The sequence below is a fragment of the Cryptotermes secundus genome, unplaced genomic scaffold (genome assembly GCF_002891405.2).
Source record: "Cryptotermes secundus unplaced genomic scaffold, Csec_1.0 scaffold117, whole genome shotgun sequence".
Lineage (NCBI taxonomy): Eukaryota > Metazoa > Arthropoda > Insecta > Blattodea > Kalotermitidae > Cryptotermes > Cryptotermes secundus.
The window spans coordinates 2,554,460-2,573,995 of NW_019737981.1; the positions used below are offsets into that span (position 1 = coordinate 2,554,460).

General features: G+C 38.6%; 1 protein-coding gene across 5 annotated transcripts in view; it reads left to right on the forward strand.

Moving 5' to 3' along the window:
- LOC111870555 overlaps window positions 1-19,536 on the forward strand; it is a 116,520-nt gene that overhangs the window by 76,069 nt on the left and 20,915 nt on the right. For all 5 annotated transcript variants that reach the window (XM_023862930.2, XM_023862931.2, XM_023862932.2 and 2 more), the window contains 7 exons: window positions 5,368-5,526; window positions 10,562-10,706; window positions 11,788-11,981; window positions 12,570-12,738; window positions 13,141-13,365; window positions 15,681-15,803; window positions 19,347-19,436. In XM_023862930.2, the coding sequence (XP_023718698.1) occupies window positions 5,368-5,526; window positions 10,562-10,706; window positions 11,788-11,981; window positions 12,570-12,738; window positions 13,141-13,365; window positions 15,681-15,803; window positions 19,347-19,436 (1,105 nt within the window). The remainder of the gene's footprint in view (window positions 1-5,367; window positions 5,527-10,561; window positions 10,707-11,787; window positions 11,982-12,569; window positions 12,739-13,140; window positions 13,366-15,680; window positions 15,804-19,346; window positions 19,437-19,536) is intronic.

Below are 19,536 nucleotides of genomic sequence, written 5' to 3' on the forward strand. Positions count from 1 at the left end.
TATAGCATATGAACAAAGTTACAATTTTTCACTTGGCTTTCCAGAAGTATCAACTTTGCTCTGAATGCCTTGATAAGTGCAAATAAATCACAGACTAAGTTATTTTCACCCTGCAACTTTAAATCCAAATTGTTCATATGGTTCACCAGATCAACGAAAAATGCTAATTTCCAAAGCCACTCGGTATCTGATAAAAGTGGTTGTGAATAATATTAATATTAACATAATATGGATCAATATATTTTAAACACAATCCTAATTAATGAATTTGAAATCTATGAACAAGCATTTCTTTAACAGTACTCATTGGAAAATTAGTTCAATTGGCGCATTTCTGCACAATTCTTTCGCGGGCCGGTTAAAATCACATCGCGGGCCGCATGTGGCCCGCGGGCTGTATTTTGGATACCCTTGCCGCAGACAAACAAGTAAAAGAGGGCGTCCTTCAGATCACTTCTTCAGATTGCTTCAGATGGTGACCAACCTCTCAGGCTTACAGAACGACATTTTCCATCTCCTGTACCACCAACACCAAAGAAAAAGTATCCTAACAGGCACTGTCATGTGTGTTCAGACAACACAACTGGAGAGAGAAGAAGTGAGAGCCGATACATGTGTGCCAAACGCAATGTGGGCCTCTGTGTACTAAAAATTCACTGAATGGAGGAAAGTAATGCATTGTTTATATAAGGATTTGGCTAGGATGAGAAAAATATTCATTAAATGCAAGACTTCTTAAATCTATATTTTACACTATATGGAATTCACAATTTTTTTAATAAACGCAGGAATGTAAACAAACATACAATATTTAACATTCATTATTGTCATGATGAAATGAATGGTTCTAAAATATTAATATCATCATTGTACATCTATTTAGTTTTTCAGCAGAATCTGTTCATCCATAGTCTCACAGTGTGCCACTCACCTCCCTCCAACACTCGGGTTGCCCTCTTCATATAACTTTGGTTTCAACTGCAGAAAACCCCGCTTCCAGCAGTTCCCTTGTTGTAAGATTTGAGGTTTTCATGACAGAGACTATGATGAAAGCAGTCTTCTTGGATGTGACGCCATGTAGATATTGTGTTAACTGACATTTTGGAGGAATATATCGCCTCCATCTTGTCTTCTACCCTGAAGATGGAGGGGATACATTCCTCCGAAACGTCAGTTAACACAATATCTACATGGTGCCACATCCCAGAAGACTTCTTTCATCAGTCCCTTGTTGTTAGCCTACTTTCCTTGTTATGAAGATTAATTTTCATATTATCCAAACCTTACCTAGGTTTCCCACCCAGTCTCTTCCCTTGAAGTTTCCATTTTCATTTCCATCTCCCCCAAATAATTATGTTATGGTGCATGTTGAGAGCAGTATAACAGATATAATAAGAAAGACATCTTGCAAGTTCACGTCTCGTTGAGTTAGTACCAAGATACGGAAATCTCCAGTGGCATGATACTATACCAGCTTTCAGGAAAGTTATTCAGTTTGAGTCTGTAATATTAATATTCAGGAGACTTAATGGTCTTTGCATAAGACACTGGGCTGTCATACAGAAGGTTCTGAGTTTGATCCCAGCTGATTTTTCTTTTTTTCTCACAGTTTAAATCCTTCATTTCTGCCAGAGACTTTGGCAATATGGCATAGAACCCAGGTTAAGATGTAGGTACCTCCTGTTGACCCTTGTTGCCATGTTAACTATCATTGGAGGTATCATAATCTACCCTCTGCATGCCCCTATTGCAGAAATTATACTAGATACTGTTCCTAACTGATCTAGGCTGGTGGTTGATGTCCAAAGTGTGTAAAAGTCCTGGCTAGGAAAAATGTTAAGATACATTCATAATTATTTTATAACTTAATAAACTGTATGCACTCTTCATAAAAGAGTTACAATGTCTGTTGGTTAGTGTCTTACTGTCATGGTAGTGTTTTCTTCAGACATTGTCCATGGTTTAGATATGAAGACATGTACCTTGTGTCATAGCCAGACTGTCTCATTGTTAAGGAAGAACAGAAGAGACTGTATCATCTTTAGCATGTTAGATGAATGCAGTCTTAATTATTGAGTCATAGAAGTGCACACAGTATGCACTTGAACATGGCTATAATTATAACTTTGCATACCTCACTGACTTATATTCATTTATTGCTGATATAAAGTTACTGATCCAAAAAATACACCTCAAATAACATGCTACATAAAAGGGAGCAATTGATTTTCCTTGTATTCATTCAATGTGCATCATTTAAAAAAATTGTAAATAAAATTTGTAGGCTTTAAAGAGATTTTTACCACTTTTTGTTTGGAGAGCCTTTTCTTTTTTAGAAAGTTTACGAAGTGTGGTGCCAGTTTAATATAAGGTATGTTGAGCCAATGTGAAATAAAAATTAAATTATTTCACAAATTTTAATGCCAACCCTCCAGCCCCTAATAACCAAATCTTTCTGGAACTCCTCAGATTCACCAATTAAATGTACAGATAGATAGGATTTCTCCATTATATATTTATTTTGTGAACTTTGCGCAAAGAATGCATGAGATGTGCCAACCAATTTTCTTTTCAACATGTATTATGATAAAATAATTACTGCAGCTGTTATGTAAACCTTAGATATGAAGCATTTGTACTTCTTGCAACCTCTGGCATAGCTTTTAATCCCTTTTATCCTTGAGCAGTCACTGTAACTGTGCAAAATGATATTGTCACGTGTTGGGTGTATCATGCGACAAATAACTTCACATGGGTCTTGGATTTAGCGACTCTTTTTTGGATTCTCACACTTATACACCATGCAATTATTATCGCTTGTTGTATCACGTGACTTCTGCGACGTCTCGACTAGGTTCCAACTGTGTTGTATGAAGGCTAATTAGCTCTGTGGTGTTGTAGTCAAAGTCACATTGCGACTGACAGTCAGTCAGTCAGTCAGTCAGTAAGTCTTGGTGTCGAGCCCCATCTGGGGCTCATGACCAGATATTAATTATTACCATCTGATGGTTATGGTCTTGTTTCTGTGGGGCGCCCTCTCTGATGAGAGGACGAGTCTGTCTTTTGTATATGCCGCAGGCCCTTGACAGCACAATCTTTCTCGGGGCCAAATCCCTTGGAACTCGCGACCATATTTTACTGACTCAGATTCGAGACTTCCCTTTTCGTCGCCTCCTACAACTCGCAGGGTCACGGTGGAGGTATTCAACCCCACTCTGTCGCTCTCAGTTTATGTAGGTGTTCTGCGGACCGAATACGAAACACCATTCGCCAAGGTTCGATCTCACGTGTTCGGCAATCCGTTGCTTCAAGAACACTCTTTATACACTGGTAACGAGTTTTGTCTATCCAGTCCGCAAGACACCTACATTAGTCGAGAGCGACAGAGCTACAGGACTACAGTTGAGATCTAGCCTTCATAGAGCACAGTTTGAACCTAGTCGACAAACAAGACAGTTGGAAGACAGCCGCCGCAGAATACAATTAAGATGATAACAATTGTACGGTGTGTAAGGGTGAATGTCCAATAAAGATTCGCTGAATCCAAGACCCACGTGAAGTTATTTGTCGCATGACATACCCAACACGTGACAATATGAAAGGAAAGTGAGATCTGAGGCTCTCACAGCAGTCACTGGGAAGATTACTCTTATCCCGGATGTGATGTCATGTACCTGGTAGATTTTTGCTGTCTTTTCAAATTAGCATTCTCCCTTCGCCTACGGGTGGAAGCAACACATTCCTCCAAAACATCAGCAAAGTTACACTTAACTATACTACATTACATTCCAGAAGACAGTAATCTTTATGCAAAAGGAAGTTCTAGTGGCATGTTTATTCGTAAGGTGCTATGCACAAAATTTGTCTTGGGGATTAGGAAAGTAACAGAAAATCTCAGTCAAGACAGTCTGTCTCTGAGCCAAGCTTAGAACTCAAAACCTGAATACATGAATACAGTAGCTTTACTTCAAGGGTCCTCAGACTTTGTCTTACTACAACCCCTGAAATAGTAAACTGTATACTGTACGAGTATACCCCTAAAATTATATGTGTACATATAATTATGCAGCCACATCTCTGCTAGTCAGTGAAAGCTACAGTTCTGCCCATTGTTGGTGGTCTCTGTCAGACTGTATGATGGTGGCTGTACAACCTATCTGCTCTTGCAGTAAGCTGTAAAATATTCCCGTATATTCATGAAGACAATTTCAGAATGTTTCATTGGGTGCAGCTGCATTTTCCAGAACTGACCTCATTATATCTTACTTACTTGCCAAAGCTGTACATGGATATAACTGCATTTTAAATAATTCTTGAGAATTTGGTGACCTCCCTTAGAGTACATCACAGCCCACAGTTTGATAAACATTGCATTAAATAGTGACATTTGGTCCCATTAAATACCAAATACCAGTACTTTTTCCCTGGCAGAGGCTCCCAGAGTGTGAACTAAGTATTTTCTTTCATCTGTTGCTTCAAATGGCCATTTGCACCTAAAATTACTTCAGAGTCCATATTACCCTTTTAAAGACTGTCTTTTAAATAAAATATAAAAATTCAGTTTATACCTTGCAGATGATACATATAGACCCACTGGGCTTTAAAATGTTAAAATATCCTTTGGAAGAGCAATAAAAATGAAGGATGGAAGAAAATTATAAAATGAACCCAGGCACAAAGGCAATCTGGCATAAAGAGAAAGAATACTATATTTCCATCAGGATTAATTCAGTGAAAATACTGAGGTTTTGTAATGGTATTTTAAACAAGTAGTAAGCATACAGAATCATCAGCAAAGATTTTTTGTGAGGTAATTAGTAACAGCCGGTCACAGTAGACGAGCAGTCTAAGGCATGCACTGTCTTTGCTCGCTCGGAAGCTGGGATCATGGGTTCGAATCCTACTCAGGGCATGGATGTTTGTGTGCGTTTTTCTGTGTTTGTGTACAGGTAGAGGCCTTGTGATGAGCTGATCACCCGCCCAAGGAGTCCTACCATATGTATAAGATCTAGTAAACTGAAGTGAAACGGAGAGTTTCATGGAGGTAGGCCTAGGCCCAAATGAGGGCTGTAGCGCCAATAAAAAAAAAATTAATAACAGTTAGTAGCGATTAGTAAACAATTAGAAACCTTAGGTTAAAAAACATTATAATGGAAAACCCTGAAGATATTCAAATGAAGCATGTCAGGTGAAGAGCCAATAAAATTAAATTTGGGATATCACATGCATAATTGATTTTGATGGTAAATATAGATACCAAATACCAACATTACTTATTAAACTGCAATGTGTACAATTTATATGTTGCATAATTTTACCAGTTTAAGTATAGAATTCGCACTCAACAACATCATTGTTTTGTTCTAGCAAGCGCACAGACCCGTTGACATGGCGAGTTGTGGAGAATGACAGATCACTGTCACCACCAGAACTCTGCAAAGCTGTGTATAATGGGAACAGTGAAGACATCATAAGAGATGTGAGACTGTTCCTGAATGTTGCACCACGCATGAAACTGGAATGTGGGTGAGTACATACGAGGGTCGTACTGAAAGTCATGAGCAACAATTTTTTGTAAAGTAACATGCATTATTATTGACAAACCAAATACCTTACCTCAATCTACAGACCTTTCTTTATTTTTCCACATAATCATCACTTCTTTGTACACATTTCTCCCAGCGTTCTGGGAGTTTGAAAATTCCCCGTCTGTAGAATTCCATTCCAGCCATCTGAAGACACTGACGCACTGCTTTCTGAATTACCTCCCTTGTCTCAAAACGTTGTCCACACAGCTGATCCTTCACAAATCCGAAAAGATGGTAGTTGGAGGGTGCCAGATGAGGGCTATAGGAGGGGTGTGGAAGAACTTCCCACCCCATCTTTGCAATTGCTTCCAATGTGAGGCGAACGGCATGGGTGTGAGCGTTGTCATGCAGTATGATGATGTTTCATCCCGGACGTTTATCGTGCAATGCTCAACGGAGCTTGTGCAGCGTCTGGACATAACAAGCAGCATTGATGGTTTGCCCAGGTTTCAGGAATTCGGCCAGAATAAACCCCTCTGCATCCCAGAAGACTGTGCCCATCACCTTCGCAGCTGATGGCACTGTCTTTGCCTTCTTTTTTGATGGAGAATGCAAATGGTGCCATTCCATACTCTGCCGTTTCGGTTCATGCTCGAAATGGTGAAACCAGCTTTCGTCACCTGTCACAATACAGAGCAAAAAACATCGCCTTCATGTCAATATCTCTGCAGCAGTTCTGAGGTGATGGCTTTTCGCTGACCTCTGTGGTCCTTGGTCAATAACCGCGGGACCCAACGAGCACAAACATTCCTATAGCCCAAGCTTCCAATCATCTCCTGTACTGCACTGTGCCCTATTCCAAGTTTTCGGCCTATTGTGTCCACAGTCACACGCCTGTCATCTTGAATGATCTCATCCACTCTTTCCTTGTTGCGTTCAGTTGAGACTGTTCGAGGACGACCACTCCGAGGTTCATCTTCGATGTTGGTGCTCCCATATTTAAAATGTGTCACCCACCTTCGAACACTGCTCGTACCCATGCACACACTTCCATAAGCACGCTGAAGTCTGGTGAATTTCTGCAGCAGGGATTTCCTCTTTCACAAGAAATTCGATTACTGCACGCTGATGAAACGACATATGGTTGTCGGCCATTTTGTTAGGAGTGGTACTGGTCACGTGATGGAAGCTATTGACGTCACAAATAACTAAAGATTAACACAACAGCTGGTTCCACCTACCACCATACTCCCTTTGGCTGCTGTTCTCAGGTTGCATGCAAAAGAAAGTTGCTCATGACTTTCGGTATGACTTACATAGTTTATTTACTTATTTATTTCTATTTTGTTCAACACTTCCAGTAACCCAGTCAGTATAGCTTCAAATGATGGGGTTTAGCAAATAATTAGTTGGCAGTGTTATGGAAGGAGGCAGTCATGACTTAATTTGAACTCTTATTTCATAATCTGTCCCAAAAGAACTGAGGAAAACCATGACAAGACTTAGTCAGGATAGCTGGCCTCTGAGCCAAAATTTGAACCCAGGACCTCCTGAATATGAAGCAGAAGTGTTACCTACTCAACCGCATTGTTTGATTGAATGCGTAGTTGGGAGAGAAGAGGAAATGAGATTATTCTACACAGTTCTGAGTTAAGAATCTGAAGGGAACTCTTAAGAATAGGCCAAGAGTATTTTTTGTACTTCTTTGGTTTAGTGTGCTAGCTGAATGCACAATTTTTAACCCCTAATTGACTGATTAACTAACAAGCTAATTAAGTAACTGCATAATACAAGGTCTTCCTTGAACAGTTGATAATTATCAGGTAATTGGACATTCACTGTTATTGAAACTTAAGTTTCATCACCATAAACAACAATCCAGTTACTGGACCCTGTCCAGAACTAGCTGAATTCAGTTAATGCTTTCACATTCTGTTTCAGCATTATCTTTTCACTTATACCTTGGCTATCCAAGTGGGCTCTTCAACCAAAGTTTTGTAACTAAAATTCTGAATACATTTATTATTTTCTTCTGCCATAACCTGCTCATTTTCCTTGATTTCATCATCCTTACAATATTAGACAGAACATGCAAATTTTGAAGCTCTTAATTATCTAATTTTCACCATAATTTTGTTATTTTCTACCTCTTAGACAAATTGTATATTCTGACTAACTCCATGAGCGATTGATATTTGCTCAGTTGATTAAGAAATGCCCCACTGTTTATGGAATCTACAGGTTCACTGCCATTGTCACAAGTGAACCATAATCCCAAACAAGTTGAATCCAGTCCACACCTTCACACCCTATCTGACTAATAATCATTTAATATTATACTTCTAGCTGTGACTAGATTTTCCAAGTAGCTCTTCTGCTTAGAATTTCTGAACAGCATTCTGTATGTATTTTTCATTTCTTCCATGCATGCTTAATGGTGATATACGTTGGATAGACCATGAAGCTTTTCTTTACCATCCTGAGTTATTGTGAGATTAGTGCTATGATTATGGTTTCTGTAGTTGTATGTAATTGATTGTGTGCAACAACAGCAAACGTTTGACATGCCTGCATTGTGGTCAGTGTAATTGCTGAACATTTCTGACCGAATATTGTTCTTTATGCTTCATGCTAGGAAGTTTCAATGGTGTCATTTTCCTGATAAAATAAATTGTGTTCACTGTTTAAATATAGTAATATTAGAGGAGCTCTGCTTGAACTAGAGTAGTTATGATACGTTACCTCAACTGTATCTGGCAGTTGAATTGAGGGAATAATTCTTTTTCAATCACAGATGCATAAGAAATGTGTTCTGATTTTACAAATTGACTAAATCTCTTTAACTAAACCAAGGGAATCTCTGATGTTGCAGTAATCAGAAGTCTGTCATTGCAAAGGTTTAGGTCTGCCCTCACTGGGTTCGTTGTCTATATCATATATTATATAAAAAAAGGTCAAGTTATCCCTGTAACAGTCCATGAAGGCCTATAGGTTTGTGAGATGTCATGGTTCTCACATTTTCTAGACAGTGGGCTCACAGTTGGCGGTAAGTTTGTCAGCCTTGCATGCTGGCCACCTTTTACCCCCCAGGAAGATTCCTGGTACTCATTTCTGTTAGAGGCTGAGTTGACCCCAGGGCCATAGTGCGGCCAGAAGGGTTAGGAAAATTAAAAAAAAAGAAAAATCCAATGACCTCATCGGAAATCGAACCCATCACCTTCCAGTTTGCAGCATAGTGCCTCAACCAACTACTTGACAACTGGTGTCAGAAGTGGAATCAGTTCGGATTAATCGGATCAAATTTAAAAGATTGGACTTACACACGTGACCGAAAAGTTTTGAACTTAAAACATGAAAACACCACAAGGAAAAATGGAACAAATGTTAGAGCTCTTGAAGTCCATGCAAAAAAAAATGGATGACAGACAAGAAGAAACGAGAAGCAACCAAGCTAACACAGTCGCCGCTTTGCAGGTCTGGCAAGAAAGGACGGAGATCAGCCACAAGAAATTGCTGGCCAGACTGGAAGCTGACAAACAGGCCAATATGAAAGCATGGCAAGAAGAGATGGCCGCCATGAGAGACAAAAGGATGAATGCCAACCACATGAGTCATTGGCCTGCTAAGAAATGGAGGCATGTCAAGATGAGAAGAAGCTGGCCTCACTGGACAGGAAACCTGAGGCGGCAGAGCAACAAGAGGTCCTCATAGAAGACACCGAAGTAATGCCGGTCGGAGAACCGAAGAAGAGGAGGCGTAGTGACCGAAAACTGGCCGCGGAGCGCCGCCGCCAGAAACCGAAAAATTCACCACAGAAAAATTGTGAACCCCAGAAGAAATTGGCCATCACCAAGGATAGTTGAGACGTTGCATTGGAGTACTGGGCCAGAAGTCAGGTGATACTACAAGTGATAATAATTGTAAGGTGTGTAAGAGTGAGTGTCCAATAAAGATTCGCTAAATCCGAGACCCACATGAAGTTATTTGTTTGCATGACATACCCAACACGTGACAACTGGTATACTTGAAAATGCTTCTATGTCTGCTTCAGGTTTCCTGTCAAACTGACTGTCATTGAGATAAAGCTAGATATCACACCTACTCGCCTTATCTTAATTATCAGGTCTTATTCTGTTTCACAGAAAATGTTAATTATAATGTCAGAATTTCTTCTTTGGTACCCACTGACCCTGATATTACTGTGTACTTGGGTTCCTGGTAGCTAAGAGTTGTTTTCCCACAAGAGCCATAAATATTGTGTGTTATATTTATCAACATATTTCATCTTTAAGATTCCATCTTACCATTTCTTGCAAAGTGGAAACCTGCTAATTGAATTAAGTGGTTTAAATTTAGCAGAATTACTAATTAATAAGTAATTAACTCATTCAATCTGGAAAACACCTTGAGGCAATAGAATTACATTTATTCAAAACAAAAAGGGAGAGATGTAAGGGGAAATATGCACATGCATGCGCGCACACACACACGTGCACAGATGAATAACACTGAGATCAGTAATCAGATTATGTCGCATTCTTGTATTTGATTTCTAAGAGTCCCATATAAGTTTATACTAGTGACAGTACCATGCATCATGATGAATTTCATGAGACTTGCATTTGTTTCAGTGGAGCACGTATATGTTGATGCATGATGCAATGTCAGCTTCTGAGTATCATGGCATACCATTCATAACAGGATGCTGATACCTACTTTACAACCATCCAGCACTGAAAGATGTCTCTGGAAACATCCCCACATGCACTGTAGTCTGCTACATAATATACATGTATGTCATGTATCAGGTCCTTGTAGCACAGGAACAAATCCACTCTTATCACATATAAATGTGGACCCACATATACATTTTATCATGTCTTTGAATCATATACTGTTGAGAGGTGCTTGATTTCTTTGTGTGACAGACAGTATAAAGAAATATGTAATATGTTAACAATCATATGTAACAATATATAACAATATATAACAATATGTAATATGTATTATGTTATTTCTGTTTTTGGTTATAGAATCTGCAAAGGTCCAGAATGGAAACCTGGGATCTTTGTCCAGTTCACAAAAGAGAATGGTTTGGCACGAGAAGCAGGATTGCAGCCAGGAGATCAGATCTTGCAGTGCAACGGTGTACCTTTCATTGACATTCCATTTGGTGATGTGAGTAGGATGTTATGTCATTTGATCACAGAATGCTGATTGTTCTTGTAGAGCAGGAGACAGCAAACATTCAGTCTATCCCAAAACAATTTTAAGATATTATAAATATTATGGAAATTTGTCGCAGAAGAAATAAAACAAATAAAAATTTATCACGTAGACAAAAATGCAACTTTGGGGGTCATTAGTTCATGTATTTAATATTTTCACTTGGTATATAAGGAGCTGAGTGTAAAAAAGTCAAATAGGGCATACTCTATATTCAGTTTAATACATAATTTAACACTGTGGGAGTTTCCCATATCATGTCCAAATTAGATGTTAATAATGTTATTTTTTTATGCCTTTTCATATATCTGTAAACTGTGCCCATCTATTCAGACATCATGATTATCAATAACTGCTTCACAGTTACTTAGTTGTTACTATAGGATTCTGACGATGGTGTATAACACACAGAGATATTGGGTTTTCGGACTTTATCCATCGTCCTGGTTTTTAAGATAACTAAGAAAAAAACACGATGTTTCAGAAACTGGATCAGTTTCTGTCCTCAGGTGAGGCAAAACACCTATTCTGTTGGGTCACAGTTTCTGAAACATCGTGTTTTTTCTTAGTTATCTTAAAAACCAGGACGATGGATAAAGTCCGAAAACCCAATACCTCTGTGAGTTACTTGGTTGTAGAATTTTCTTTGTGGAGCCCTCCAGTCCCATTTTGCTATGAAATTAAAGTAAAAGTGTATCTCTGTCATACACAGTAAAGCAAGTATCACATAACTTCGAACAAGGCCGCCTGTCACTTCTCACACCCTCAAACCCACCACCTTGTCTGAAATTTTTCTTCTGCGCATTCAAGGTTACTCTTGGCCTTGTTCAAAGTTATGTGACACTTGCTTTAATCCAGAATATTTTCTTATAATATCTGTTTTAGCATTACGTCTAAACAGAATGAAACATCAGAATTTCATTTTACCAGGCACAAATTCGCAGTGTAATGTAATGAAACAGAAAGATCACTTCATATTTCTGTGGTGCAGTTTATAGTATTTAAGCTTTCTTCATTTTGTATACATTTTCAGGCTGTGAATGTACTCAAGACATCTCAGCAGCTGGACCTAATAATTAGGAAGGGGTCCGGTTTGGACTTATTTCCAGGAGAGTCCTCTGGGTACAACAGCTCAGCTAGCAGTGTGAATGGGGATCAGAGTCCAAGTTGGAGTGATACCAAGAGGCTGTCCATTGTCAAAGAGGAGTGTGTGGAGCTGGAGGATAGGTGGGGAAATAGTATGAGAGGGATTGAGTTTACTCAACAAGTAATTAGATTCAGGAGTTTCCCATTTCCATTATCAGGTGGGACACTTAGCATTCTGACTGAAGTTTTTAAGCTATCCCCAGTCCCTTCAGTTAACAGCATTTATTTTCAGTATATCATACGTGGTCCATCTTCTCATTTCATCAGGTGCTAATAAGTTCTATAGCTGATACAGCATGCTTTTTAATCCTTACTGAGTTGAATTAAGGAAACAAATGTATTCTTTCATTTACATGCTTCTATTGTATAATTTTAATTGTCTAGAAGTCACAAATAATTAACTTCTACTGACAGGAGTGGTTGCAGAATTAATTTTCGTCAAAATCAGAAACACGTGTAAAGAAAAACTTAATTGGCATAAATGAGTGGGTTTCTCATTCACAGCACTGATAGGGTGAGAAGATGAACCAGTGAAATGAAAATATCTTAGAAGGGGAACAGTAATATGTTAAGACTGCAGTTGATATGCTTTGTAGCCCTTTCACTTCTTATGTAACATGTATATAGTTATATCCAAATTTATTTTGTGCTTGTGTTATATCTCCTCAGATTGGGGCAGTTAGAATCCAATCATTGCATCAAAGATTGGGACCAGATTGAGCATGACTGGGAGAAGGCAGAGCCAAAACAAAGGAGGAAAAACTCACCTGTTTTACGAGTTCACTTTGAGGAAAATGGAAGTAATCACAGCATGGATGAAACCAACAGAGACATGAGTGTGAGTGGCTTTTACATGCCTTAAATGTTCCAGTAATTTCCAGGGCTAAAATACAAATTTGGGCTCAGATTTTATGCAACTATAAATAGTGAATGGCTCTCAAACAGTAGCTAGGTACTACTACAGAAATCGTAAATACTGGCTGGGTCTCAGATGGCAGCCAATTACGGTCAAGCATTAGCTGGGGAGCAGCAGACAAATTGTATACAGTGACTTGATGTTCACTATAATATTATTCATATCAAACTTTGTTTCTCCCTGAGAGTGAGGCAAAATTATACTTCATTTATTTTAATCTTTCATTGTTTAGATAGGAAGGTAACAGATTTTGAACTGATTGGGAGCAATTACCAATAGAACTGATAGAATTCTGGCAATGCATTGTACTCGGCCTTCTTACAGGAACTGAGTCTACTAAGCAGTGGGTGCAATAGTGTTAATGGTACAGATGGACAGTGTTCAAAACAGAAATGTGCAGATGGTACTAAACTTGCTGAAATCCGCATGGTGTCTCAGCAATCAGAGACAAAGACAGTGGTGGTGGAAGTCCACCGGAGTGAGGAAGTAGATGATTCTGTGGCCACATCTAAAAGTACTCCCACCTTGGAAAGATTAACAGCTGATGAGGTGAGAGATAAGATAAATCACAGGTGTTATGCAGAATTAATCATGGTTCTACATTCTCCCCGCCTTTATCTGTTACAGTGTGATAATGAGTGAGGAAGTGACATTATTGGTCCTATCAGGTGTGGTATGTGAACGATGTGTAAGTGCATGAGAAATGCAGTAGAAACAGGGTTACCTGGTGTCTGTATGGAACTAAATTTTATACCACTGTCCTGGCTCTCAGGACACAAATCAAAATGAGGATGGGTCATCCAATGACAAAACTTTGTTCATGTTTATCTGTTCTTCCATATGTGCCCTTCTCACATCTGTGTCCTGTGTTTTGTTACTCTATTTCATACATCTTAATGTAGTGTTTTCACCTTGCTTGTTCAGAACACACAGTTGTCCCATATTTGATTGGAACTAACTTGTTGAGTTGAAGAATAAGGTGTTGTTTTGTAGTACATTAGGGGGGAAAATGTTGCCTACCTCCTAGGAATTGCCCACAAATTAAGTAAGTCTAGCCTATAGTACTTTTTCAATGTTATTAACAATATGGTCTTTTATCAATTTTTAGTCTGTCATACGTAGAACAGTAAAAGTACTATGACTGCTAAAAGGAATACAAAAGTTAGATTTTTAAAGAAATGTAAGTCCCTAGCATATATGTACTGTGCCACAGCTAATTAACTTCGTGAAATTGAGCCCGTTTTGAGAAGCCACCAGTTTTGCAGTTACTCAGGAACTTCCCAGAATTTTATGGAACCCGAAGCTTCATTACCATGTTCACAAGAGCCCTCCACTGGTCCCTATCCTGAGCCAGATCGATCCAGTCCATACCACACCAACCTATCCCTCTAAGATCCATTTTAATATTATCCATCCACCTACACCTTGGTCTTCCCTGTCATCTATTTCCTTCTGGTTTTCCCACCAATATCCTATATACATTCCTCGCCTCCCAAATTCGTGCTACATGCCCTGCCCACCTCATCCTCCTTGACTTGATCATTCTAATTATACTTGGAGAAGAGTACAATTTATGAAGCTCCTTATTATGCATTTTCTCCAACTTCCTGTCACCTCATCCCTCTTCGTTCCAAATATTCTCCTCAGCACCCTGTTTCCAAACACCCTCAGTTTATGTTTCTCCCTTAATGTCAGAGACCAAGTTTCACACCCATAGAGAACCAAATGCAAAATTATAGTTCTGTGTATTCTGATTTTTAAGTCTCCAGGCTGAAGATAAGGCAGAAGCTTCTGGACTGAATGATAGCAAACATTACTTGAATTCAGTCTTCTCTTAGTTTTCCCCAGACATAAGTATCCTCCTTACTAGTGTCAATTAAAGTTTCTGTGTTTTCTTTATGGTATCTATGTTATCACCCAGTAGATTCACATCAGCAGCATATACCAGCAGCTGATGTGTCCCATTTAATTTCAGTCCCATCTGGTTTTCCTGGACCTTCCTAATTACATATTCTAAAGCAAAGTTGAAAATGAGTGGCAATAAAGCAACTCCTTTTTTGAGACCATTCTGAATAGGAAATCAAATTTTTACCTATATGGACTTTATGTTTTGTTTAAACACATTTTAATAAGCTTAACTTGTTTCATGGGTATCCCAAACTCTATGAGAATATTGTACACTTCTTCCCTCCTAACTAAATCATAGGCTTTCTTGAAGTCTACGAATAGCTGAGGCACTGTCTAATTGTACTCCCATTTTTCTCCTCTATCTGATAAATATAAAAGAACTGATCAGTAGTTGATCTGTTGTGTTGAAACCCACGTTGATGACCTTCAATAATTTCATCTACATATGGACTTAACCTTGAGAGAAGGATATTGGATAAAATTTTGTATGAAGTTGTTAGCAGTGATATCCCACAATAATTACTGCAGTCAGTTTTAATTTGTTAACTTTTACAATAATAAGACTCCTTCCTCTGCTCAGGGAAGTCTTCCTTATTCCAAATAGAATTAATAAGCTTATGGTTCACCATGCCACAACTGAGTGTGAAAAAGTTCAATTGGGCCCACTTCAGATTTAGTGTAATAAAATCAGTTTAGAATATTGTATTCATATTAATTATAATAATGTTATTTTTATATCCTTTGGTATATCTGAAAATTGTCGTTGATTTACTGAAAGATACTGATGTGTTTGATGCAAGCCTCTCTGACCAACTGTTATTGTGAAATACTTCCGTTGGGCAATAATAGAGTCGGAGAATGGCTAAATACGTGTACAGTTATGAAGGAATTGAGTTTCCTTGCAGCTGTAAATAATGTGATATTACAGTGTTTTATCTTTGTTATTATTTGCACAGGAATCAAAAGAGCACAACTCTTTAGTAAAGAGTCCGTCTAGCAACTCATTTGGCAGTGTGGGCAGTAGCAGTGCTGGTAGTCTCTCCAGTGCCATCAGCCAGGAGCTGCAGAGGAGATCACAGGTGAAAGAGAGTAAATTCTTTAGTAACACCACCTCGGATTTTGTTACATCCAGATTTAAGAACAGGATACTACCACAGTCAGTAAGTTCGTTGAATGGCCACAAAGTGTTGTTGCAGTGCACTACAGTGGATAGGTTGAGGCACTATATGATGCCCTGTCAGTTCATCTCTCATGACAGCAAGAGGCAGTTGTGTGCAGACAGTGTAAGTATAATTACGACCTCTGTTGTGAACTGCAGTTAAATGCAAGTGGCAGAAATCGAAGATGTGGCAGTTTGAACAACGGGCAAACATCAAGTTCTGCCAAAAACTAGGCAAATCCCCTAGTGAAACATTTGGCATAGGAAGAATTGGCTGTTACTACACGACAATGCCCCTGCACATCGCTCTGTTCTTGTCCAGGAGGAACTGGCAAGGCAACAGGTCACAGTTTTGCCACAGCCTCCGTACTCACCTGATCTCGTACCATGCGATTTCTTTCTCTTTCACCACTTGAAAGCAAAGCTATGTGGTCATAGATATCAGTAGTCCGAGGAGGTGGTCATGGCCACAAGAGACGCCGTACGGGAATTTCCTGCCAATATGTTTCAGCAATGTTTTCAGCAGCTTTATCAACGTTGGCAGACTTGCACAATGCAACTATTTTGAGGGCCAATGTGGATCTGTGTAAGTGTATGTGAATACCTTGTAATATGATGTGATAAAACCACATTCCACGAACTTAATGCCTGTACCACGTATGTTGTATTACAAGACTGTCACTTTAAAAAATGTCACTGATAAAAATTAATATTTTACATTTCATTTTTACTATAGTGTTCTCAGTGATGGAGCATTCATTTTAACTGTGTTTTCCAAGGTAACACATTGTAAAATAAAACGAAGTTCTGGGAAGACCTAGTAGCCTACTCTCCTTGATACGACATGGATCACGTAGAAAACATGTCCAACAATTCTTCTATTGTTGTGTGTGTATTTGTTGCTGTGGTAAAGTTTTTACCGAGTCATTGCCTTGCAATGATAGGAATTTTAACCTATAGACTGATGAGAGGATTTATGAAGTATATGTTGTTGAGATAGCCTCATGTGCCATGATGAATAGACCAAGTTTCAGAAGGATTGGTTCAGGCATTCAGAAGTTTATGAGGGGATACACAGACAGCATGGTGATCTCATAAGCCTGCTTTTATTTTTTAAAAAATCAGAAAAATAGGATAATAAAAAGTCCTACTTTTGTGGTTCCAGGGATTTATTATTATTATTGTTGTTGTTATTATTATTATTATTATTATTANAAATTGACCAGACCCGGGATCGAACCTGGGCCGCCGTGGTGGGAAGCCAGCAACTAACCGCTTGAGCTATGGCGCGGCCTTGTGGTTCAGGGATACTTCACATACTGGCAAGAGAAGTGATCATATAATGCATCATCTGCCACCTTGAGCTAGCTTATCACAGGCCCTCTTAACCAGCTGTTCCTTGCTTACAGTAGCCATTTATGAGGGCAAGTGAAATGAAAAGAGATATGAGTGAAAAGAGGAGGAGGGAATGCATGATATTCCAAGCTAGTACCATGTTAGCCAAACAAGGAATGTTAACACACTTCAGTTGCTTGGTGTTTGCAAAGCACACAAACACCTGAAGCAAGCAAGCAAGCAAGCAAGACTGGGGTGGTGAAAAGCATATTTCTTCTTGAGGATATCATGATGTTCACAAAGGTTTTGACTTATATTTTTATTTGATAGTATTTTCAGGAATTAGTTTCAAAATGATAAAAGTAAACATAACTACTGTTCCAAAACTTGGAATATTTAAGAATTTTTTAAAAATGAATCAAAAGGTTTGGCCAGGAAGTGGGAAGGGCTCACAGGGAGATAAAGAACGCCTGAATTGCTGACTAAGACACACACAGATCATAATGTCTAATAACGACTGAGAAACTTTTTTCTGGTTGTACTGCAAAGTCATCGACACAATGGAAGGTTAGTTGACCAGTTGACACTCAGAAATTCATAAGCTAAAGTCTGATTATCTTCAGGGATACAACACAATGTTATTTAGGTCGACATGTACCAATATACTGGAGGAACTGACTGCTGCCCTCTTACCATCAGTGCCAAAGGAAGCCTAAATGCCACCAAACAAAACAAAATCCACAACCTGTCCTAATACCCTCCCCAGATCAATTTTCTCAAAACTCTGTCACATTTGAAGAAAGCAGTCTTCTGGGATTTGGCACCGTGTATATGTGGTGTTAACCGACGTTTCGGAGGAACGTATCGCCCCCATCTTCAGGGTTGAAGAAAAAGTATAAGTAAATCTGCAAGCGACAACACCGTAGGACACGGTAAACGGTGTTGTCGCTTGCAGATTTACTTATACTTTTTCTTCAACCCTGAAGATGGGGGCGATACGTTCCTCCGAAACGTCGGTTAACACCACATATACACGGTGCCAAATCCCAGAAGACTGCTTTCTTCATAGTCACCGCCGTGAAAGCCTCAAATCTTACATCTGTCACATTTAATAACACAGAGTTTGTTAATGAAAATATAACTTTGAAGTAGATGTTGTGTTTCTCAAGAAGTCTGATCATGTAATTGTATCAATGATGTGTCTAGTGTCATAATTTAATATATATATATATATATATATTGTCATGTGTAGGAGGGTACACATAGTAAAAATTAATGGATTCTAGTTTGGATGATTGAATTTATTGGCACTTCGGTTACAGTCTCTCTTAATTTAGACCGTTTACAGTTCACCATTGCACATACACTAGGATTCTCAGTTTCCACTAGTTGGCTCATAGCATCGAATCTCAACATAGAAACACTTCAAATCACTATGAAGTCTGCTTGTCATTTCTTTATCAGTCACCGTGGAACCTTGGAACTCAACTAAAACTCTTTTGGACTCTTCACACTACATGTCCTGTACAGTGTGAATGAAATGGATGAATGAATGGACACTGGGGGGAGAACAAGCCCATGAGCTTTGATATCAGTAGTTGAAGGATGGTTAGTGACAATATAGCTATAGATCTGATATAAATAGTTGAAGGATGGTTAGTGACAATATAGCTATAGATCTGATATCAATAGTTGAAGGATGGTTAGTGACAATATAGCTATAGATCTGATATCAATAGTTGAAGGATGGTTAGTGACAATATAGCTATAGATCTGATATCAATAGTTGAAGGATGGTTAGTGACAATATAGCTATAGATCTGATATCAATAGTTGAAGGATGGTTAGTGACAATATAGCTATAGATCTGATATCAATAGTTGAAGGATGGTTAGTGACAATATAGCTATAGATCTGATATCAATAGTTGAAGGATGGTTAGTGACAATATAGCTATAGATCTATCTTTGCTAGAAGGGCTCAGGAGGGACTGATGAAAACCAAGGAGAAGAACTTAATTCATTGAATTTAAGTAAACAGAACACCAGAACACACACATTAAATCGAAAGAAAGATATCTGATTTTGATTGTATTATACTATATATATTTGTTCATTTATTTTTATAGCGTCGTGAAAATGAAGGTTACAGAGAACCAGAAAGAAAAAAAGATATCCTCAAATCAATTGATGGAGAAAAACGACAACAGCATGAACAGGTAGAGCTTGTTTATTTTTCAATGTTAAATTTTATTGATCAGCTTAACATATTCAGGACTGTGGCCGCATTGTTACATCTTGTACAATTTGTTGTCATAA